Source organism: Drosophila yakuba, chromosome 3L, assembly GCF_016746365.2.
Source record: "Drosophila yakuba strain Tai18E2 chromosome 3L, Prin_Dyak_Tai18E2_2.1, whole genome shotgun sequence".
In the NCBI taxonomy this organism is placed as follows: Eukaryota; Metazoa; Arthropoda; class Insecta; order Diptera; family Drosophilidae; genus Drosophila; species Drosophila yakuba.
The window spans coordinates 5424547-5448876 of NC_052529.2; the positions used below are offsets into that span (position 1 = coordinate 5424547).

Genomic DNA, 24330 nt, shown 5'->3' on the forward strand with positions numbered 1-24330 from the left:
ATCTAATTGCAGGCAATTTGCGGGGCTGAGATGGTCAAAGTGGTTGCAAAACTTTAAAAAGCAACATCAACTCTCGTTTAATAAACACACACACAAGCCAAGAGGGGAAAACAGCTGCAATAAGCGTATTAACAAGGCCCGTACAAACACCGACATAATCGTAATAAAGTTAGGAGGGCCAACGGACAAACCGCACACGTGGCCCCCATATAGATGAGCCAACTGACAGGGATTCGGACTTGAAAGTGGATGGCACTGGGGACTGGGACGCCACCCTAGTGGCCTGACCAAAAACCAAAAACCAAACCCCAATGGGTAAGCTTCTGCATAGGAACCAAAAACGGGGGGAAATTCCAACCGCAAAACAGTGCAAAAACCGAACAACAAAATGCAGTAGCACAACTGCAAAACTCTCAAATTGCCATCGCAGTTGCGAAACTTGTCTGCTGTATTTTGGCCAAAGCTGTGAAATTAATTAAATAATATTTATACGTTGTAAGAATTTATTAAGCCAAAGGATGGCTACACATACATACGAGTATGTGTGTGCACATAGTTTTGTGCCCAACAAGGTGTGAAACTTCGCCTTTTGGTGGCGCAGACAAAATCCAACACTCCAAACAATCCGACACACACTCAGAGAACTGTTAACTTAATTGTTAACTGTTGGAGAAAGAGGGAACTGGGAGGGGAACTGCAGGGGTTTTTTTGGAGTCGAAAACTAGAGAATATTGTACGCTTAGGAGGAACTGCTTTAATTGTTGTTGCTGCAACACAAATTGCAAATGAACACGAAAGTGGAAAAGTTGCCCATTCCAATGCGGCGTATACGTAACATTTAACTCTTGCCCCAATAAATAGTGCTTAGAATTTAATCGGCCAAATTGAACTAAACTTAGCTTAGCTGTCCCCCTTTTTAATTGATCTGATTTACCATTAAGTGCATTCTAAATCGGTAGTTGCATTGTTTTTATTACCAAACTGCAGTTTTAATATTAAAAGTTTCAATTTCGTAAATCACTTTAAATAAAACCAAAGCTCTTCTTCAATTTAAGGAGCAGCCCAATAATTAAAGCTTGCATTCACTCAAGAACAGAACTGCGGTTAACTTAAAGATCCAAAATTTGAAACGTCCGAACACATTTTCCATCTCCCCTGCGGTTTTGGGCGCTGGTTTGCTGGCTTGCAGCATTTACTAATCTACATGTTGTTTGGACTCCCTGCCCCCATTTCTTTCGTTGAAGTTTAAATTTCCGACTTGAATTTCCCCCAGCGAACGACGTTAAAACTTACCACCTTAAAGTGCGTAATGAAGCCCTGCGCTGGAGTAATTCAAGTTTCCTGGTTGCCAAAATGTTTTATTCTCCTTTCAATTCCACGAAATTTAACCTGCATTTTGCACACTCGCCAATTTTGGGCATCCTGCAGCAGGACTCTGCTGCTTTTGTTTTGCAGTTTCCTTTTGTTTTGCCTTAGCTTTTTTAACAAAAAATTATCGTAAAAGAATTTTACCTGAGCTACGTGACTGCTGAACTTAATATCCGTTTGTCATAAGCGCTTCTAATGCTCGCCGAGTGGCACACACCTATATGGCCATGACCGTACATGTATAGGTACATCCTTGCACTTAGCTGCCACACACACACACCTGTACTCTGTTGACGGGGCACGTACAACAGCCTGCCGCCGGAATAGCTGACGAGGGGAGGGGGAAATGTGCAGGGGATTGGGGTGAGAGTGGTGCGGATCCCCAGGACTCCAGATACGATCTCCAGGAAGGAACTGTAAACTTGCTGTGCGCTCTATGGCAAAACAAAAGCCAGCGACATTTTCAGCTAAATTAAGTATTTTTAGTATTTTTAGAACTTGTCTGCCAGTTGTGTTCTGCACTGTTTTGCGAATCTACACTGAAAACAATTTCTTGGCTTCAAGTTCTTTTAATGAGACTTTTATACAGGTAAACAAAATTACGTGCAAATTTGATTAAAAAACGTTATGAAAATAAATGTTAGGAAATAGTTTTAATTAAACTATTCTGTAGAATGTAGATTTGATCTCACTTTATATATGTATATACATATATTTTAATAGATATACAGCTGTCATAATTATTAAGTAATTCACAGACTGTTTTTTCTCCGTGTCTAGCACTCGATTTCTTCTCAGCTTTTGCAGTTCGCTGCTGTTTTTGTTGTCTGCCAATGCATGCGAAAACTTCGCAAGTAGATTTTTGAAAGGTTTCTGGATGCGGAGCGGCGCTTTAATTGCATTTCGCCGCGCTGCCTTCGTTGCCGGCGTCTTGTTGACCCGGCTATCCAGCTCGGTGCCTCCTTGCCATCCAAGTTGCATTGCATTCCTGGTTGGGTTCCTTTAAATAATGCAGCGCGTTGTCTGAACTGCAGGTGGATGCGCCACGCCTCTAAAACGCCGGCCATAAAAACGTCCCCCTGCACAGATATATAGTATATATTCACTCGCCTTGCTCAATTTTTATGACATAAAAGCGCCGAGACTGCCATTAAAGAAAAGTGTAGCACGCTTCTTGGCGCAGAAATGGCCACGGAGATTTTTGCCTCGAACATCTCGCGAGCAGCAAGAAATTTTCCAACACATTTGGCAGCCGAATGGGGTTTGAGCAGTATAAATATATACATATATATATATATATCTTGGGAGTCGGTTTGTTTTGGCCAACTCGGATGTTGGCCCTTTCGCCAGAGTCGTTTTCATTTTCGTTTTCATTCTGCCCTCGCTGCCGTTGCTGTTGTCCTTGGGCAAATAATTTCACTGATAAAGGATTTTCAACGCATCTTATGCTCGCTGTTTGCACTTTCGCAATATGTTTGCCGGCAGTTTGTTTTTGCTCGCTGGCCAAGAAATATATAATATTAACATCCTTAAACAGTGGCATTTGAATGAATAGCTCTGGAATGCTTTATTGGCAGCTGCTTATGAAATATAAACATTCTGGAACTAATAATCTTGTTTTAAAGCAAGTTTCTGTATTAAAAAAGGAAATATTCAAGTTAATTGTTAAATTTAAAATAATTTTCTTAATTAAGCAAGCTTAGAATAAATATATATACTGCTATTCTGCTGACTAACATTGTATGCGCCTGAAAAGAAGTCTCCGGATGCGCCTGTAAGTAGTTTACGCGCATTTAAAAGAACGAAGTAGTTGGGACAACAGAAGCAGGAGTCCTGGGAAAAACCTGCCAAGACAAAGGAGCCAGGGAATTGGGTGGAAGGACTCGATGCCAGGACAAGGAAATGAATGTTTCGCAGGCCGGCGAAACGTGCAACTGCAGCAACTGCAACAACAGAAAGCAGCAGCTGCATTAAACGTTGTTGCTGCCACTACCTATTGCTTCACTTTGTTTGCCCTCTTTTTTGTTGCAACTGCATTTGTTGCTGTTGCTGCTGCTGCTGCTGCTCAATGGGCATTGTTTGCTCGTTTCACAGCCAAAATGAAAGTCAAATCAACTCGTGCATTTCTAATGCGAATTTATATGTTTCCACCCGGCGCTGCCATCAAAATAGCAACTGCTTTCTGACATGTCCGGCTAGTAAAATTTGTGCCCTTATTGAAATGAGCCAAAATGTACACAATGTTTGCTGTGGACCCAATAATGCTGCAGTTGTAAACGGGCGAAAGATGCACTGGCAGAAAATACTAGCATTTAATTGGATTTATCCTTTTTTCTAAGAATATGGTATCTACTAAGAATTGCTCCATACATACTCAATATTTTATGGTTGTGTAAAATATTATTGCGCACAGATCAATAAGAAATTGTGTTTATAGTCAGATGTAATTGATTTTGAATTTTTAAATACAAAATTCGTGACATTTTTTTGCTCAATGTGCAGCTGGGGATCGGAATCGCAATTGCAATCGAAATCCGTGTACGTTTACGTATCTCAATCCCTGCTCAGCCACTATAATTTCTTTCTTGCAGCTCCACCCGCTTTTCCGCTTTTCCGGACCCTCCGATTTCGAGTCCGAGTCCGAGTTTCCTCGGCAGATTGCCAGACTCCCTCGGAGTCTCGGTTCTCGAGTCCCGAGTCTCGAGTCAGTTTGTCAGCTTGTCAGCACATCGAAGGAGTGCCTGGGAAAATGGGAAAGCTCACATAGCCCCGGCCCCGGCCATGGCTTGCTTTTGTTACTCATTTATTTTGATTTGTTTACCATTGCGATTTATATTTCTTCGTCTCGCTCAGCAGAATGGCTTGATGGAAAGGGGCAGGGGGGGGCGGTGGGGAAAGCGTGCAAAGCAATAAAATTAAGCTCGGATTTATTGACCCATTTCAGTTTGACTTGCTGCCATTTCCCTTAACCCCTCCGCTTCGGCACTCCTTGTTATGCATGGCAACTAAATTAAAATGTTTTTACTAATCCCGACAAGTTACTCTTTTAATTACTTTCTCTTCTCAAATGAACAAAGTCGCATGGGGCCAAAAGGATTCGGCATTCCCAACGACTTGGAGTCGTATTTGTAATCTCCCAGTTTCACTTTGTTTACATTTTGCCAGGTTCGATTTTTATTTAATTTGCAAACTAACCGAGAAAGGCAGCCATCTATTCTGTGCAAAAATTGATCCAATTTAAGAGTGGATTTTGAATTTAACAATATTTTTACCCACTTGGCCTGGCTTATTGAAACCTGTAACGAAATTACGTTGGAGAGCTGCCCAGTATTTGCTGGCGTATTTGCTTTGTCTAAGCTATTTTTGTTTATTTTGTTTTATTTTGGCATTTTCCTAAGATATACCTAGACGAAAGGCAATTAAATAAATGAAGGCTTTTGCATGCGCTTGGTTTGTCAAATTTGGGATTTATTTGTTCCTCCTTTAGCGGCCCTTTGTAGCGGAGTGTATTACAAGCAGCCGAGCATCGCATTCAACTACAAAAGGCGTTAATTAAATATTTTTGCTCAAAGACAAGGCGGCAACCAATTACAATAGTCGACAACTGCGCGACTTCGCAATAACAATGGTAGTGTGATGCTCAACAAAAACCTCGTTAAGTGGCAGTCGAAAAAGAGCAACTGGGGGGATACAGATAGAAAAAATTAGAAATAAGAAAAGTTATCAATAGGAGATTTTCCATAATCACAGGGATTATAAAACTAAAACTATTGCTTTGTATTTCTTAAAATCTTTAGTAAAGTGCTTAAAATTACAATAATATGTAATATTTTCTTATAAGTAATTAGATGCCAGTGTAGAAGTTCTTGAGGTGATTGAGGGGAGTTTACTGACAAGTGTTGAATGCCAACCGAGTTACCTTTTCCACATAGGACCACTCGATTCTCTATATCCACCCGATCCCGATGCCAATCGCAATCCCAATCCACTTGCCATTGTTGCTGTTTTGCATGGCAAACTATTTCGAATGAAGGAGCTAATGCGATTAGCAAATCGATGGGTTGTCGATTGAAATTCAAGTGGCTGTCGCAATTAATTAATTTCATTGTTCGCAGGAGCGAGTTTCCTGCTCCCGGCGATGAGGTGGCAGGTGCTCCATTCGATCCCCATTTGGGTTCAGAGTGCACCGACTGAGCACCTCGAATCTGAAATCCCCATGCCGATGACACTCATTAACATAAAACGCAAAAAGGTGGCCGCAACCCATAAAGCCAGATCACTTTTCGCACTCATTAAAACGACGTTGGCTTTTTGTGTGCCCTGGAAGGGGAGGTCACTGTCCGGATGTCTTATCATCGTTTTACTTTTTTTTTTTTTAAGGGGTAGCAGGGGAATGCGGTTTTCGGTTGGGTTATCAACCCATTTTAATGCTGACGTCAGCAGCGGCACTCAAATTTCGGGGCGACACAAGTAAACCCTTTTCGCTTTAAATGTAATCTATTATCTTAATTCCAACACAAATTGTTTGCATCCAGCCACGTCCGCGTCTTGGCCGCGGTGGCATTCGTCCTTGTGCCGGCTCTTAACCCGGCTAACGAAAATAAAAGCCCATTTACAAGCCCACTGCCACTGCCAGTGCCACAGTCAAGGACTTGAGCTTGAGCCTGAGCCGGCTGGCAATTCAAATGCCAGGACACAAGGACATGGCAGGCGCTGAAAAGCAAAGCTTATCGGCCGCAACGTAAATCACCCAATTTACCATAAATAAAGATACGTACATATTGTCAGCCGTTTTGGAGGGGGAACAGGGTGGTTGGCTTTTCGGTGGTTTTGGGTGGCTTTTTTGGGTGGCAATGCGGCGTGCAACCACAAGCGTGGCCACCACCAGAAACCAAAAACCGAAAGAGCCGAAACAAAACACCTTATCGCGGCCAGGCACATCTTTAAGTGGCTGTCAACGGAAGTGGTGGGTGTGGGTGGTGGTGGTGGTGGTGGTGGTGGTGGCACAAGGATTGGATTGGATGGGTGGTGCCATGATAGTGCGACAAGGAGCAGGGCAACTACACCATTTGGCCGAACATAAATCTGCATGAACTGAGGCGAGTGAAGTAGTGAAGGTGCTGCCGGGGAGATAAATACATAAATAGCCATTCAGTGAATGGCGAAGGATTCCTCGATTTACGCGCCATAATTGCTTAAGTGCTGAATAAATAAACGCAAATAACAATTAGCTAAAGTTCTCAGGAAATCAGAAATCTGAAATCGACAGTAATCAAACCTTCAGGAAACTCCATTCGGTGAAAATGTAATAAGAAAACAAAAGATTATTAGCGCTTTGCTACCTTTGAAGCTTTAAAAGCTATGTTAAGTTAGAAGTATTAACTATCTAAAGAGTTAATATTTTAGCCATTAAAACATTGAGATTAAACAGAGACAATCAAATTACAGCTAAAAGTATATGTTTAAACACAATAATTTAATTAATTACCGAAACCATTCTGATTTCAAAAACTTGCCCAAGAAAACATCCAAATCTGGCTATAAGCTCATACTGATGCCAACTCTGCGGCACTCGTTGTCTACCGCATTTGATCCAAGCCAAATCCCCTTTGGCTCTTGGCTATTACTCTCATGATCAGGCACCAGTTGGATGGGAATGTGGGCGTGGGCGGGGATGTGGCTGTGGAAGCTGTGGGAGCTTTGGGAGTGGGAGGCTCTTCCGCATCTTGGCCAGGGCTTGCCAGTCTTAGGTTTACTTTACAAAAGCAACATTTTGCCAGTTGCGACACGCCACTCACCAGTGTCACCATCTAACCGGCTTGCCATCTACTCTTTTGCAGGCACATCAAATGGAGTGGGAGGAGCAGTAGCAGGACTAGGAGGAGTATCTGGAGGAGAAGCACCAGCAGTAGCAACAGCAACGGCAACCCAAAAGACGACAGCAGCAAATCGCGATTATGACGACGATGACGAGCACAACGACAAGGATGAGAGTCACGACAACAAACCCAACGACTTGGCTGGAAGGGACCAGAACAACGACGGGGATAAGGAGCAGGGTCGGTCTGGTGAGCTGGGGATTTTGGGGCAGGAGAAGAAGGATGCTGGTGGAAGGCCTGCGGCAAGTCAAAAGCGTGCAGCACAAACGACACAATCGCGAAATCCCATCAGACGGGCGCACAGTGAACGGCATTTGTCGACCGCGCCCCTAGCCGCCCACGCCCACGGCCACGCCTCCACCGCCTCCGCTGCCTCCGCCGCTGGTAGAAACTGCCACTCCATACCGATGACTCCGGCAGCCAGTGGGCCACAGAATGTCATTTTAAATTTTAAGGACACAATGGCGCTGCGCATAAAAAGCAACCGCAGCGACTCGAGAGATTTATTTCAAAGGCGGCCCACGGAGCCACCGCCACCTCCGCCTCCCAAGGGAGCAGGCAAAGGATTAGAGCCGCTGCCGCATGAAATCAATAAGTCACCTCTATCGCCCCAAAGGACGGTGGTGCGGGTGGCTCCGTTCAAGCCGCAGCAGCAGCAGCAGCAGCAGGTTGGTGGCAGTGGTGATGGCTTCACCCACGAGGTGCATCGCCTCAAGATCTCCCACAGCGAGGAGGATACGGATTTCGGTGTGGAACTTCGCCGCAGGCCCAATCTATTCCTCTCCTCGCCCGGTGAAGAGGATGCGGCTCCCAAGAAGACCTCCATCCTGATTAGCGGCGATGATTGCTACTCCACGATGAACCTGAGTGCAGATGCCGCACAGCCGCTGTACCAATCCTCCGTGGTGGTCAATAGCCACTCGGCCACCAGTGTTTGCATCAGCGTGAGCAGTGCCGAGGAGCAGGAGCAGGAGCTGAATCAATTGAACACGCTGCGCAGCCAGCAGATGGGCATGGGCATAGCCATTATACCAATACGTGGCGCCAGCGAGGTGAACCTTCAGCGATCGGTGTCCTGCATCTCCTCCACATCGAGCAGCTCCACCTCCAGCAGCAGCAGCTCCAGTGGCCGGGGAAGGACCCTCATTCGCTTGGATTACGACAGGGAGAGGAAGGGTTCTGCTACCAGCAGTACTCCCATCAACACTCCCCCTGTCATCAGTTCCACGCCAGCAACACCACCGCCCACGGACTCGCCGATTGGAGGCGCCAATCCCTTGGTTCCCCACGAGACGGAGCTCCTGAAGATTCTGCGCAATCCCGTGGAGGCAGTGAAACTTAACCTGGTGCCACATGTGTGTGGCTTGCGAGCTTCATCGCGTGAAAGTGGGAAATCCAAGAAGATCCAGGAGGAGGAGGTGTCTGGTACACCTGCCAAGGAACCTGGTTTCATAGCCAAGCTGCTGCAGGATCCCATGCTGGGTCAGGTGGCGGAGGGACTGGAGACCGAGACTGTGGCGGAACTCATTGAGAACTCGCTGCAGAGACTGCAGCAAACCCGCAGGGGAATCGACATGAGCGGCACCAAAGACCACGACGACATGAATCGCCTGATCAGCGCCTCGCTGCAGCGCATCCGCCTGGAGAGGCAGCCGGTGACACCTGGAATTAGTGCAACCAAAGAGGAGGACCGCCTGTCCAATCGGGGCAGCATCAGTTCCGCCAACAGCTTCGCCTCTGCCCACAACTACGAGCTCTTCGATTTCGATGGCGGAGCTGGTGGCAATGAGTCTGATTGCTATCAGAGCTGCTCCAGCGAATTGACTGCCTCTGGCATCTTGGAGGAGGATTCAGTGAGTCCCATCAAGGATCCCGAAACGGAACTGGACCCAGCCACGCGCGCCAAGTTCTATCAGCTCCTGGTGGATGCCACTCTGGCGGAGATCGAGCACTCCACGCACATGGATCAGAATTTGGGAACGGACAGTGAGCACCACTACGAGTCGATTCGTCACAGTGGAGATCCCATTTACGAGGAAATCCATGAGGTTCCACCGCCCCTGCCACTCTCAGCTCCGCCTCTCAATGACACAGAGCTGGACAAGAAGGCGGCCCGTTCCATCTTCGAGGGCGCCTCCAAGTACGATATCCTCTCCTATTTGGTTGATGCCAAGGAACGGGGTTTGGCCCGGGAGGAAAGCTTTGATTATGGCAACAATCCGAAGATCATAGAGGAGGAAGCAGCTGATACCCTAAGTGACCTGGATAAGCGACAGGCGGAGGAGCGGGAACGGGAAAGAGACAGTGGACAGAGCAGCATGAGTTCCTTATCGCCACCACCCCACAATTTTATCTGCGGAGGAGGAGGAAAGTCATCTGGCAGCGATGTAGAGCGGCAGGACTCGGGTGTGGGCTCGGAAACAAGTAAGACATCGCGCAGCAAGTACCAGGCCACTCCCACTGTGCTGCATTTGTGCGAGGATTGCGATGGAGCCGTGGAAATGCAGGTGGGCGACAATGGTGTCCTCTATGCTCCACTGGTGTGCAGAAAGTGTGGCAAGAAGCGCGTGGAGCGCAAGGAGATCATCACGGAGATCGTGGAGACGGAGGAGAAGTACGGCAGGGATCTGCAGATCATACTGGAGGAGTTCTGCCACCCAATGCTGGTGGCCGGCCTGCTCACCCAGGAGCAGCTCTCCGCGATCTTCCTGAACACGGAAGATCTGCTCGAGAACAACCAGACGCTGGCCGAGCGCATGCGCGACGCCCTGGACATGTCCCTGGAGCAGGGCGACGACGACCTGCTGACTGTGAACATCGGGCGCATCTTTCTCGACTTCACGCAGATGCTGCACGCCTTCGAGAGCTACTGCGTCCGCCAGGCGGGCGCCAGTCTATTGCTGGCCAATCTCGAGAAGGAGAAGGAGCTGCTGCGCATCTTCCTTAAGGTCTCGCAGATGGAGAACGCCGTGCTGCGGCGCATGAATCTCAACTCCTTTTTGATGGTAAGTACATTAGCAATTCCCGGGAGTTTATTCTAAATGCTCACCCATATTTTATACCAGGTTCCCGTTCAGCGCGTTACAAAGTATCCGCTTTTGCTGGCCCGTCTCTACAAGGTCACACCCTCCCACCTCGAAGGTCGCGAGCTGCTGAAGCAAGCCCAGGAGAAGATCGAACTGCATCTGAACCACATCAACCAGGAGGCCAAGGATGTGCCCACCAAGCTGTGGCGCCGCATCAGTTCCTCCAGTCCGAACAGACGCGCCTCCTGCGAGATCGACATGATCAACATCAAGCTGCGCAAAATGGCCATCGATGTCTTGGAGTGGAACCACGACGAGGTGCGCTTTGCCATGGAAGGAAGACTTCTCTACACCCAGCCCACGGACAGCAATTGGAAGAAGGCCCGCACCATCAAGCTGACCCCGGTCAATGCGCTTTTGGTTACCAATGGCAAGGTAAGTTGGAGGAGTTTATGTAGTTGGAAATTCGTTTTAAATGTTTTTTTCCACCTTAGCCAACTTGGCCTGATTTTTACCTACCTTACTCCTTTTCTTTTGCTCGCTTGGGCAGCTCTTGAAGCGACTCCTTCAGCATCTATCCCTTGTTTTCCGCTCCTTTTCTCCTCCAGAGTGGAGGAGGCCACATTTGACAGGCATCAAGAACGTTGGCCTGTTTGACACGGGCCAAGATGGCAAAAGCCGATTGCTATTGCGATGGCGATGCCAAGGCAATTAGCGAGAAACGCCATCCAGTTGCCTCCATGCGGCGGGAGCTGTCCGGAGCTGTCTCGGCTTTTCCGGGCTTTTCCGACTGCCATGGCAACACTTTTCCGTGCGATAAGAGATTTCAACAAATCAGAGCCGGGCCCATTGAACCGGCACCGCATCCACATCCACATCCACAACCCCATTCACATTCTGGCTTTTTCTCCAAATGAAAATTGCTTATCCCAGCAACTATCTCGGGTCCAAAAAACAAAACGATTTTAGCTAGCAAAAAAAGGAAAAAAAAATACGAGGGAAAGTGGCATCCTGGCAGGGGTTTTTAGATCGGAGGCGTAATCGTATGGCATACGGACGCAGTGCGTATGTCACAAGTTTTGTTTGGTTTTTCAGCTCCGATCGGGGTTTTTTATGTCCTGCTCTGAATTTCTGGCCCGTCCTCGACCGCCGACAATTGCTCAATTCAAGACCGGACACCAACTAGTTCGTTCCCTTTACGTTTTTCCGAGCTCTAGTCCTGTGGCTCCAGTTGCTCCTTGGTGCCGCTTCCTGCGGCAGTTTCTCGGGCTGACACGCTTTGTGCGTTTGCCAGAGCATTTTTCTGGGATATTCCAAAGTGCACTGAAAAAAAATCACATTTATTCAGTTTACTACAAAACAGCTTCGAACTTTATGCACAAGACGTATATGTAACCAACTAAGGCTTACTTATAGTTTCAATATCTCATTTAAAGCATTCAAGCTTGTGTCATAAAGTTTGCTTATTTATTTCTCATTTGTCTGCGATAATAATAATGAAATTAATTAGGCAAGACTGGCATTGTTTATTAAGGTTTCCCCTAAAATTTCGAGAATGAAGACTATTCCTTGCTCACCCATTTTTAGTTGTAATTTTGTTAGGTTTCGTTTTACACAATTTACAATTTTTGTCTTATTCTTCTGTCTTTTCTATTGTCGCTGCCTTTGGTCCCTTTTTTTGTGGCGCCACAACCAACACCACCGCCATTGACGACAACTAAACCTGAAACAACGACAACCATACAACTACAACAACTGCAACAACAACAACAACAACAACAGCCAAGTGCCAATTACAGGGCAGAGAAGGCCATGTCGGAAAAACTGAATTTCCCGAAGCACACGGGCATCCGCGAGGCCTCCTTGCTGCTGGTGAAGGAAAAGTGCGGACGGTACACGCTGATCCGGGAGCCTCTCTATCTGGACAGATGTGTCGTGTGCAGCGAAGCGGATTGGGATGATTATTTCGAAGTGCAGGAAATTTCATCGAAGGACACATTCATATTCAAAGTGAGTACGAGCCAAAGTATCGCTATCGCTGCCAGTCAGAGGCCCTTTGTTTTCCACTCCAACTGGCCAGGCCAATTCAGTCCATGGCCCATGCTCCGCCATCCCATAGTCCGTAGTCCATAGTCCGTAGTCCATAGTCCGTAGTTCTGTTCCCGTTGAGTTGGCTTTTGAATTAGTGAGCAACTGGCTTTTGACTGCACAACGCCCTGTGTTTGGGCTTCGTTAGTTGCCAGCTTAGTGTGTGGGAATGATAGTTTGCGTTTTTTATGCCAACCGAACAGTGTGGTTAATAGAGCAGCGCAACACTGGAGTTAACCAACCTCGAAATGGTGTATGTCCCCAACGTATGTTGCATGTTTGCCAGATAGAACACTAGCACACATTTAAGGGTATCTCAGAATTTAATAACTTGGTTAAGTAACACAATCTTTCCGCAGGACGACACTTTTTTCACAGCACACTTTTAGACATAGTTATAGATGATTTCGAGTCTTAGGATATATACCAACCTTATTTGACAAAGAGCTTCATATGTTTACACATTTTCTAAGTAAAGCTTCATTGGATTTATAGGCTAGAAATCAAATTTCGAGAAATGCAAAGCAATAGGGAATCATTCAGCTTAAAGTGCCTTCTGCACCATCATCTTGGAATGTAATAAAAGTCACCCCCGGATAGCTTCTCCACTCACACTCACATGCTCATAACCTTTTCTATGAGGGGGGCAAACAGAATTCCTTGAGGAGCAGGAAGGCTCCAGTACAATGAAGAGTTTACCTTTTGCTGGGGAAAGTAAAGCAATTTTAATAACAGACAGAGCGCAAAAAGCGTATGCAAAAATCCATGCCAAATCTTTGCCCGTCTAATGCTTGTAGCATCATCCGACCAGCCATCCAGATTTTAGTCATGCAAATTTCCATTTTTTTCTTCCTTTTTTTTTTTGCCCTGGCTAAGCCATTGCTGGTTAGGGGTAAGGGGGGGAGGTAGAGGGTCCTGGCCCGCAGGCGGAGATCCTTTCAGAAGCGCTCAGGCAGCGCACGTAGAGCGGCTGCCAAAATGAATGACATTTATTGAAATACGTTATATAAAGAATGAAGCAAAACGCACGGGAGCGCAACAAAATGGCTGCGTGAATGCCGCGACGGGAAAAGGGGCGAGATGGAGACGAGCAGACTTTGGGACAGTGCCAGACAGACAGACAGATTTGGTACCGCAAACACTCAGCAAAAAAATGTACTTGATTTGCCCTTAAAACAACATTCAAATTCATTGGTAGACATATTAACTTGATTTTTATAGGCCCAAACAATCAAAATACCTAACATGTATGCAGATAATGGGGGTAGATTCGGTGACATCGAATATTTCTCTTCATTTGGAGTTTGCAATTCTGGTAATAATATTTGCAGTGAGCAGAACCTACCTACACTAAGGCAGGCATAGGCTTTTGGCGGCCAGCGGCGCATAAATTGAAACGTTTAGTTCCGGCCAACTGAGCGGCTGACAAGCGGCCACCCATACACCCACGCACCCACACACTCATACTCTCGCACAGCTATACACACACGTGCGTAGACGCACTCCACGGGTCCTGTCAAAACGACAACCTTGCCGGGGAAGTGGGCTTGGTGCGCAGGGTCGTAGGTCGCGGCTCAGTCAATCAAATGCATACGTCTAACGGATTTACACTACGCTTTATTTATTCGCAGGCGGAGGACGGCGTAAGGACGAAACAGTGGTACACACAGCTGCAGTACCACGCCCAGGGAATGGGGGCGTGGCGCAAGAGGCGGAACGCACTGGCCAACATCATGATCAACGGAATGCTGGCTCGGAGCTAGCCCTTGGCCAAACTTCTTCCAGTTTGAAAGGACATAAAACTCAACAATTGGTTATGCATTTAATGTGTATTTATGCGCTATTAACCAACGAGCAATTTCGTTTCGTAATTATAATTTAAGTGATATACAATTGAATCGAGCACGCATAACGCTAGTTAGTGTTTACATAATACGTATACCTATATCTATTACCTACATATACCAATACCAATACCAATACCACTACCTATACTACACTATGCATAACCATACGTACACACGAATACCCTGAACACAATGCAATAAAATACCATACACTAATTAAACACTTCAAATTGCGTAATAATTGAGAGGCTATTTGTTTCTGGACTTGCGTCATAAATCCTGCTTGCGGCATGTCTATTGAATCCACCTGGCGAAACGAGGCAAGTGGAGGCGAGACTCCTCGATAAATCTCCCAGAGTTGAATTATTTTTAAATTTAGCCCCAAGATTTATGGGGCACTGGGAAATTATGCAGGGCATCGAGGCACGCACGTGGCCCAGACTAAGTCCAAAACAATCAGAATCACTGCCGAAAAGTGCTTGGCCCTTAAACCATAAGGCATTGTAAATATTTTTGGTATTGCAGGAGCAACCGTAAAGAGTGTGCGAGGTCGAGTTGATTAAACCATTTTAAATCCCATGAACTCATATTTGGCCAACAATAAAAAGCACTTTGGTGGCAAGGGCTCTCGGCTTTATTATTTGTTTAATTACACAAACAACTGGGCAGATTATTATGGTTAAACACGAAACGGTAATTGTTATGACCAGCAATTGCTGCGACAATTGTAATGGGCAAAAACAAATATACTCGCATAAATAAGTGAATAGGCTTTGGTTGTCGCTTGTGGAGCCTTATATATCTATATATCTGTGGTAACTGCTGGGTTAGTGACTAATCTATGGATATATTTTGCTAATGAATTTTGGCATTATATTCGGTATTCATGCACGTAGAAAAATTAATGGGATTCGATCCCATTACCACTGCAAGTGGTTGTGGAAAATAAGTACAATTCAGATAGTCAGATAAATATCTAAACATTCCATATGCAACTCCAATCTTAATCTTTTCGTTAAGTGTAGCACACATTACTGGGCAGTGCAAAACTCGGGTTATTAACTTTTCATTAGTTTATTAGGCCAAAGAATTATATTATAGCCAGCACTGTTTATCTAGATTCCAATGCCAGGAATTCAACATGCCAAATGTTTAATGCGAAACACTGTAACTCGTCCATTTTCCGTTTTCCCTGTGGTTAAACCACATCAGCAACAACACTGCGGACACGTTGAAATTAGTTCGGTTGAGGCAATGGGAAAATAATTTTCAGACTCGCCTGCGGCGCATCAAAGCCTTTGATGGCTTCCGTTGTAAATTATACTAATACGCCACGTAAACAAGTTCCAAATCCTTAAAGCTTCGCAGGAAGGCAAAACTAGGGAAAATTGAAAAACGACCGTCTCAGGAAAATATTGTAGCCACTGCCAGGAAAAGCAACAGCAACAGCAAAAGCAAAAGCAAAGCTAAAGGGAAACTGCATGCTGAGCGCAATTATGCTGGACAAACATTTACCAGTCAGGCGAAGCAGCCAAGGCTGATGCACTGAGAAAAAACTAAGTACCTAATGAATAATAAATATCAAATAAAAATATGTAAGGATAATGAAAATCTATCAGGAAAATGGAGAGTTATTTATTGTACAAGGAAATACATAAATACGCTATAAAAGCTTGCATATTTGGTAAGAAAAAGGGTTCAGTTTCGTATGTATCTGTTATTTCTCGCAGTGCACCGCAAACGACTGGTAGCAGGTGGAAATGGAGGTCCTGGAGGTCGGTACTTAGCATGCACCTTGGCACACACACTCCAAGCCCATCCGATGGCACTACTTTCAGTGTTCAGCTTCGATGCTTGCCAAACACAGACAGAGTCGGAATCAGAGACTCGCGGATTCCGTTGTTCCAGAACTACAGGGATGCAGGGAGTGCGGCCCAAGTCAGCTGGAGATGTTGACTAGGTCGTGAACGTGTTATAACAATAGGGTGTCGCGATGGGAGGATTGGATGGGATGCTGCACCAGCGCCATCGACTAACACTAACGAGCAGTTAAACAAGCTTAAGATTTGCCGACGCAAATAAAAACACAGCCGGAGAACCGGAGTGAAGTTGAGCCTGCCAGACCAGCAATGCCACCGCCAATCCCGCCCAGAAATTGCTGCCAAGCGAAACGAAAGCGGAAATAGGGATCAGCTTGCAATAACATAACCAAGGCACGTAGCACAAACACGGTACATTATATTGTATAAGCAGACTTCATTACGGTATTTAAACAGAATATCCACAAATTCTGACAGCCCAACTGGGCACCGTGGAGCGAAAGCCCAAAATGGAAGCAGGATATGTAGTATCGCTTGGTTATTTTGTGTTTAGCTCGAGGCTTCCCTGAAAAAGGAAACAAAACTGAATTATCCGTATGCAGAAACAAAGCCACAACCCCTGCTGAACGCATATCGATTTGGTATAGCAATGTACATTCAATAACTATTCGCATCTCTTTGGAAAACATGTTGACTATCAAAAAAAATAGATTAAAAGTCTTTTGCCTGTGTAATAGCATTGCGCTTGGAAAATTCGGCAGTTTTTCAGTGCAGACTGGCCTCATAATTCAAATGATGCGCTTTCATAAATTCAATATTATTGCTTCATAATTTCGGGTTCGATAATTTAAACTTTGCCACAGCTGCGTGGGAAAACGGGGCCTTGTCAGTTCGCATTCAATATGAAATTAGAATGGAAGGCCCGTAAGTGGCAATGTTATTGGAAAACTTGCCAAACTGCAAACATTTTGGCAGCGAAACTTTTGCATTTCACCCATGGTGCTTGAGGGCGTGCCAGTATCCACATTCCCACATCAAAAGTCAAATTGTGAGCAGTGAAGCAAGGAGTGGAACTATCTAGAGGACCGCAAGTCGCTCCAGGTTCGAAAGTCTTGTAAAAAATGCATCACGTACTGCGAAGGTTGCCGTCTGACTCCTGATTCCCGTCGATTCTCGATGCCTGGCAATGTGATTAGACCCCAGGCACACTGAATGCACAAACTTTTCCGGCGGAGCAGCGAAGGCGTGTGGCATGCCACACAGACATCCGTACGACTGCGGCATATGCTGCCTGCGGCCAAAAGTACGAATGGGCAATAAAAATTTGTCGCCAGGCCAATAAATGTAGACCATATCCAAAAGCCAAGAAGCCACGGCGCGGAAAAACTAACTGACAACAACAAAAAAAAAACCCCAACCATTTCATTGCTGTATTTAAAATGCCGCAAAACTTGCCAACCACCAGACCCCCCAAAAAAAAATGTGGGACACAATGGAAAACCAGGTGAGACAAGCTGACTCCGGGTTGGACTTGCCTCCTTTTCGGTGCTCCTGTTTTGGCCGTGTGCAAACAGATTTGAAGTAATAAAAAATTGAAATTAAAAGTTCCACTTCAGTTGACCACTTGGCCTCTTTGGTCACCGCGAACGGGACACAGTTTTCACACGAAATAGGTCGTAAAAATTATGAGAAAATCCGCGAGTAAAGGCGATAACTGCCAGAGATGCCGGCTTTTTCAGACCATTATTTGATTTACTTTATAGCGGCTGGGGTAATATTAACCATTTTGTTTCATTTATGATTTTGTAATTGAATAAAGTGAAATTCAATATGCTAAAAACTATTTTCTGCTATAGAGGTCATTATGACTTTAAAATATATTTTAAATAAAATGTGTAAATATCTAAGCCCACTTATTACTTAACAAATAAGTTCTGATATATTTATGAAAGCTTTAAGCTGATTAAGATTTTGTACCCTCTATATTTAAGTATCTTTCTAGTTCGATTGGTCTCTTTCCTCGACTAGCATCTCTGACATCAGTCTAAGGTAAACTTGCCCCCTTTTGCTATCCACTTCAGCTGGCTGCTCAATGAGGTCAATGGGCAGGCATTTCATTTCCATAATTTTCATTATTTCGCGCTTAGAGCAAATCAAACAAATCGTTCTACAGCAACAAAAGAAATTTTAATTGTTTGCCGGCCTTGTCCGTTGTGGCATGTTAGTGTGTATATGTGTCTAATCAAAATTGCTGTGCACACACATTCAGCATATTTCACACATCGTAGCTGACAGAGGAGCACATAAGAATAATGTGCGACACGTTCGAGCATAAACCGAATTAAGTATACGCCGCGTTTGCCAGTCGAAGAACCAAGTCCCGAGTACCAAGCCCGGAGTCGCACAGCCGGAGTGTGGAAATGCCGGACTCCAAGCCGCAAGAACCAACCACACACACATACACATAGAAACACACAAACACACGTAAACACACTTTACGCCAAGTCGCATCTTTATGCGTTGTAGCTGCTCCAAAGTGGCAAGCAAACACCCCACTTCGCCCACAATTTTGCCATCCGGCAGCATGTGCTAAATATGTATGAAAAAAATAAAATAGAAAAAAAAAAACTAGAGGAAAAGTGTGGCAAAAAGTTTTTGTGCGCACGCCGTGGAAAGGCCAACGTCTAAGTGAATTTGCCATAGTCAAATTTTGTGCGGCTTGCCTTAGGTCAGGTCTGCGAACTACGGGTTACCGAATACGGGTTTGCGTACTGAGAAAAGACGGACTCAAATTTTCCGAGCCGAAACACACAAGTGTCGGTCGCGTGAGCTGCATTAAATTTGCATTCATTTCAGTTCGGCCAAAAGCTCCACTCAAACAGTTTTGGCCCGTGGCCGCACAATAAAATCCCCAATCTCGAAATTATTAAAAATTTCAAATAAATCAAAAATTTGACCAACATCCCCCGCCGCCTCTGCATTCCCCTTATTATTTTTTGGGGCTGGCCCCAAACCGAGAGCAGCTGCCGGCAAACTTCGTGACCGACTGCCACCGAGTTCAGTGTGTCAATCGAACTTTAACCGTCGGCCGACCGCCTTTTACAGAGAAAAACGCTGACAAAAGCGCGCGGATGCGCCGTGAAGTGAGTGGATTTGGAAAAGTCTCAAGAGCAACTGAGTGGTATCTCTGAGTGCAACTCGAATCCTTCAGGACTAACTCATGTGACGCCAAATATTCAGGCAGTGGCTGAAATAAAAACTGCCAGGGCATGATTTCAAGCTCTACCACCAAAACAAATTCACCATGAAACCAAATTTTACATAGGCGCTTCAGAAACCTTTCACTTGACACTTCACTTTACATAGAGCTTTCTATGGATTGGTTTTAAAGGAAGTAACTTATTTTTAAATTTAAAATCCATATCTTCCATATAAATTTGGCTTTTCCCAATGGCAGAAATAGTAACACACTCTTTATATATACATTTATATTATTATCCTTATTACCCTTTTCTTCTTTTTATATATAAATTTATATTATTATCCTCATTACCCTTTTCTTCTTTCGCAGAAATTCGGAAATCATTTGATCATTAGCGAGGATAAAAAGGAACTGCATTTTCCAAATTGAATTTTAAGTTAAAGTTTTTCCAACTTTCCCAAATTGACCTTCTGTTATCCGACGACACTTAAGCGCCAATTGGTCATTGACTGGGCGAAAGGAAGGATCTCGCATCCTTGGGAATCCTTTAAAACGCCTCCGTAGGCTCGATGCGACATTCCGGCAAGACAAGACACTAAGATGTTTGCTTAGCTGGCAGGAGACTTTAAACTTGGGTGAATTTGCATACATTAAGGGTGTTTTGTTATTTTGTTAGCAAAAGGCAATTCAAATCCTTTTACTTCCGCTTTAGGCAGCAACGACTACGGCAAAAGACAGATGCGACTGATAGCAGGATTCACATTCGCACCACCGCCCCCCCTCCGCATTTTCCTGAACCCCCGCTATCCCTCCCTAGTTTTCCCAACCGTATTTAACGGTGACGCGTGCGTTGCGTATAAAGAAAAATATGATTACATATTGTTGTATTTTGAAAAGCCGGCGTAAAGGAGTGGAAAAGGGTTGACGTTTTTTTTTCCGAGGCTATGTCAAAAAGCGGAGTCCAACCACTCAGAGGCAATCAGCTCCGATTGCCTCAGAAACACAGCAAATAATTTCAATCGCCACTAGCAATATATAGAAAGTACTCATTGTACAAACTTTAGTTGCATCATAGCTGCAGACAACAAAAAATATTTCTCCCTAAAAAAATTATAACTTTATATTGATCCAATGCAATATATGAACTTTTTCGCAGTGCAGACAACTGCCAAACAAATAGCCAACAACAAGAGTCGAAGCGACAACAACAACAAGGCCAACAATGGCGGCATTCAATTTTTAATATTTGCCTTGCAAATTTAGTATAAAATGCATTTGTTGTCTACAAGCCACCACGCCTCCCCATCCCCTGAGATTACCACGCCCCCACCCCTTCAAATTGGTGGGCGGAAGGGCAGGAGACCGATGACTGGCGGAGGGCACACTATCGCCCAATAACACCCGAAACTGGGAAGCCCCAAAAGCTGGAGAACTGGCAACAGGAAGCAGCCAGCGCCGGGCCAAAGTGGGAAAGTGAATGGAGCACGGCAATGTCAACACATGGAAATTGCAAGGACAACGGCAAAAAAACAGGAAAAAAGAAAGGCGGGGAAAACCGAAAAGGAAAACGAATAGCAGCAGCCACAGTAACTATAAACTGGAATGATATTGCCAACGAACAGAACACAAAGACACTGGAAACAATTTACGTCTTTATAATAAATGCATGAAAATGAAAAAAAAATATCTATGTATCAAGTAAAAAAGTATCTGAAAGAAGGCAACAATATATTTTTACTTAGTAAATGCATTGAGTTAAAGTACTTAGGCTGCAGTTAACGCTTAACCCTTTAAATGCAATCCTGTTTCCAGTGCAGGCGAATGGCAAAAGCGCAGCTAGTGAACCCAGTAGGACCCAAGATAGCTCCTAGAACGAAGTTAGGCTGGGCCGGGCGGAAGCAATAAATTGGTTAGGTAAAAAGCTTGTCGCAAACGCAGACGCCGGTAAAAAGCGGCACGCGAGGCCGAGACAGGCCCGTAATTTTTGCTACACCAAAAAAGACGGAAGAGGAGTAGGCGGAGTGAAATAGAGGTGCCCAAGGATGGTTTATTTCCCATGAGGTTGCAAATTAATACTAAATGTCTGCCATGCAAACACATAATTGACTTTAAATTTGTTTTGACAAGAAGAAGTGGAAAACTTTGCAACTTCGATGGAGTTGGGAGAAACTGAAAATTTTGCTTTCGACTTAATACTAGCAAAGGATTTAAAATTGTTTTCAAATTGTACAGAATATCTAATATGGCGTTCTTAATATTCTTAAATTAATTATAGGTTTAGTAGTTAGGTTAGTATAGGTATAAAGTGCATGATTACAATTCCACATAAGAGCTAGTTATGAACCTTCTTGATGGCCACGCTGGTTATATCGGCCTCCTTGAGCTCCTCATCTCTGGTGCCATTGTAGATGTGCTTCAGATACAGATTGAAGTAGTCCGTGTAGTTCATCGGCGTGGATATCTGATGCTTTCGCACTGGAAGCCGTGGCGATAGGGACAACATACTGGCCCACTGGCCATCGCAGAGGTCATCATAGCGCAGCAGTCCCACCTCGTGACCTCCCAGATCCCCAGGCCCTCGGCACATGGGCTGCTGTCCGTCCCAGAGTTTCAGCACAAACTCTCGTATCCACCTGGCCAAATACAGGGCGCGGCAATCGCAGTGCCAGGGATTCTTGTCCAGCTTGACGGCCACCAAGTTTTCCAGGCCATGAAGTGCTCCATGGGGCAGGAACATCAGCTTGTTGGAGTCAATGCGGCTAAAAAAATATATTTTAATTAAAATTTACAGAGCCAAATAAAACACATCGATATAACTCACAGTTTTTCTAATTGTGCAAGCGGCTCGAAAGCGCGGGCATCGAAATTTTTAAGAATGTTATTGTTAAGCAACAAAATCTTCAGGTTACTTAATCCCTGGAAGTCATCGGCCTCCAAGGTTGTGAGATTATTGGAAAATAGGGTCAAACGTGTGAGGGCACTAACATTCAGGAAGAGATCAGCGGGAATGCTGGACATGGAGTTCTGGCCCAAAAACAATTCATTCAGGTTATTCAGCTCCACAAAGGCATTGCCATCCATCTGTTGAAAAAATGTTATATAAAATGTAATTAAATATTATGGTTATGCCCACATGACTTATCCGATTCGTGGTCAAATCCAGAGTAATCAAGTTGGCCAAATTATTGAATATGGTCCCCGACAGCGAGGAGATGCGATTGTTGTGCAGCGAAAGAGTTCGCAGACTTTTTAGGCCCGCAAAGAAGTCATCATCAATCTTGGCTGGAAAAAGATACCACCTAGTTATCGACCAGTTCCCATTAAATCTTAAATCTTAAATTTTACCTATTTGATTCCAACCAAAGTCCAGGGTCTTCAGCTTGCTCAGATATCTAATGCTGCCAGAACTAAGCTCGCTGATTTTGTTTCTGGACATATCCAGCTCCTCCAGCATTAGCTGATCCCGCAGGAGGTTGGGTGGAAAGTTCTGGATCTGATTGTCGCACATGTTAATCACGGTGAGTCTTTGGGCATGGTAAAATATCGATTCGGGTAGCATGCCGATCTCGTTCTTGCTCAGATCCAGAATATTCAGGTTTCGGAGCTTCCAGAAGGTACGATGATCAATATCCTCCAGTTGATTGTTTTGAATGCGCAGAACCAAGAGACTGTCCAGATCCTGGAACAAATCGAAGGGCAGAAAATCCAGAACATTGTGCGATATATCCAACTCCTTAAGCACTGTAAGTCCTCGAAAGGTATCCTTGTGCATGGTGGAAAGGATGTTGCGCGAAAGATCGCTAAGTGGTTTATTACAAAGATTTACATTTATGTATGATAAAGGGGTTAGCAAACTCACATGTTGACCATATTCATGGGTATCACTTGAGTGACGGGCACTGATTTGAGATTGGTATTCCAGCAGGTGAAGCTCTTGGTGTCCGGATTGCAGCGACACACACCGGATGTGCAGTGATTCCACTCGATTTGGCTGCCAGTGGCCAAGTGCCAGACGGGCTGCTCCACGGATCGGAGGCGACTCTCGATCTGTCGCACCCGCTTCACCAGATCAAAATTGGCCAAATGGGACATGGCATTTACCTCCCCGCTATTGGCATCCCCATTATTTTGGCCATTCGCCTTGGACTTGGATGGTTTTTTATCGTTCGCCGCGGACTGCGTTCCATTTGGCATTGAGTTGATGAGCATCAAGATCTGGGACACAATGCCCAGTGATTCACAGGCATTCAGGCTGCAGTTTCTTGTGTCCGAGGAGATGAGCGGGAGTAGGTACCTCTGGCGGAACTCATCCAGACTCTGGATGGGCTGCTCCTTTGTCTGTGGAGGTCCCGTGATCACCTCGGCCGGATCCATCAGCAAAACTAAGCTGACTACTTGCCATATTCCCAGCGACATGTCTCCAGCGTTTTCCACCGACGTTCTGAGACGTCTACCCTCAACTGCAGTGCCATTTATAGTCCGCTTGATTTCGATCTAATTCGTAATTCAAATAATTTGCGAAAATTTGCATTTACTGCAATTACGCTTAAGTAGCTCACAGCGCCACATGGGAGCCGGCGGATTGCAGCGCATCTTGCGGTCGCCCAGGCCTCATCAGATGGAACATCTCGGCTCTCCGGAATCCAGAGGTCGGCTAGAAACCGAAAGTCTCTGTTTGGACGCGTAATGATCAACCAGGTGTCTAGTCGCCATGTCCGAACAATCAGCTGAAGAGCTCGGCTGGGGAACCCCCAGAACGCAACACGTATGCCTCGTAATTCGTAATTGTATTTTTCTATTGCATATTATAAACCATACATTTCCGTTTCAAATATTTGTTAAGCAGTGCTTATGGTGCAAAGCCTATGGATTTATGTTTTTAAAAAATTAAATTTGTAATGCACATTTGCTTGTGGAAAATCAAGAAAAGAAACAAATGTAAACATGGGGTGTTGCAGAAATGCCACTGATGCTAACAAAAAGTGTTCTCACTGCTTAATTTCGACTTTCGTCCTTCGAACTCGCTTCTTGTACTTCTGAATCTTTAAATTTACTCAATTTACAAGACCTAGATGTCGCATCAAAAAGGGAAAATTAATA

At 45.0% G+C, this 24330-nt stretch overlaps 2 protein-coding genes and 1 long non-coding RNA gene across 3 annotated transcripts in view; 2 read left to right on the forward strand and 1 right to left on the reverse strand.

Annotated features, from left to right (window-relative positions):
- Window positions 1-14429, forward strand: part of LOC6533011 — a 105103-nt gene extending 90674 nt beyond the window's left edge. Inside the window, exons 7-10 of the mRNA XM_015194281.3 lie at window positions 7209-10252; window positions 10313-10708; window positions 12056-12283; window positions 13993-14429. Coding sequence (XP_015049767.1) covers window positions 7209-10252; window positions 10313-10708; window positions 12056-12283; window positions 13993-14124 — 3800 coding nt within the window. The 3' untranslated portion in view covers window positions 14125-14429. The remainder of the gene's footprint in view (window positions 1-7208; window positions 10253-10312; window positions 10709-12055; window positions 12284-13992) is intronic.
- A 5173-nt stretch (window positions 14430-19602) lies between these two features.
- On the forward strand, window positions 19603-20949 carry LOC120321524. The gene is made up of 2 exons (XR_005561164.1): window positions 19603-19865; window positions 19943-20949. It is a non-coding gene; the product is annotated as an uncharacterized LOC120321524 (long non-coding RNA).
- A 308-nt stretch (window positions 20950-21257) lies between these two features.
- Window positions 21258-23682, reverse strand: LOC6533013 (leucine-rich repeat-containing protein 15). The gene is made up of 5 exons (XM_002093712.4): window positions 23090-23682; window positions 22576-23030; window positions 22364-22512; window positions 22052-22311; window positions 21258-21989 (listed from the first exon to the last, which is right to left on the reverse strand). The coding sequence occupies exons 1-5, from the start codon at window positions 23644-23646 to the stop codon at window positions 21563-21565; spliced, it is 1848 nt and encodes a 615-aa protein (XP_002093748.1). The 5' UTR covers window positions 23647-23682; the 3' UTR covers window positions 21258-21562.
- Between the last annotated feature and the right edge of the window lie 648 nt (window positions 23683-24330).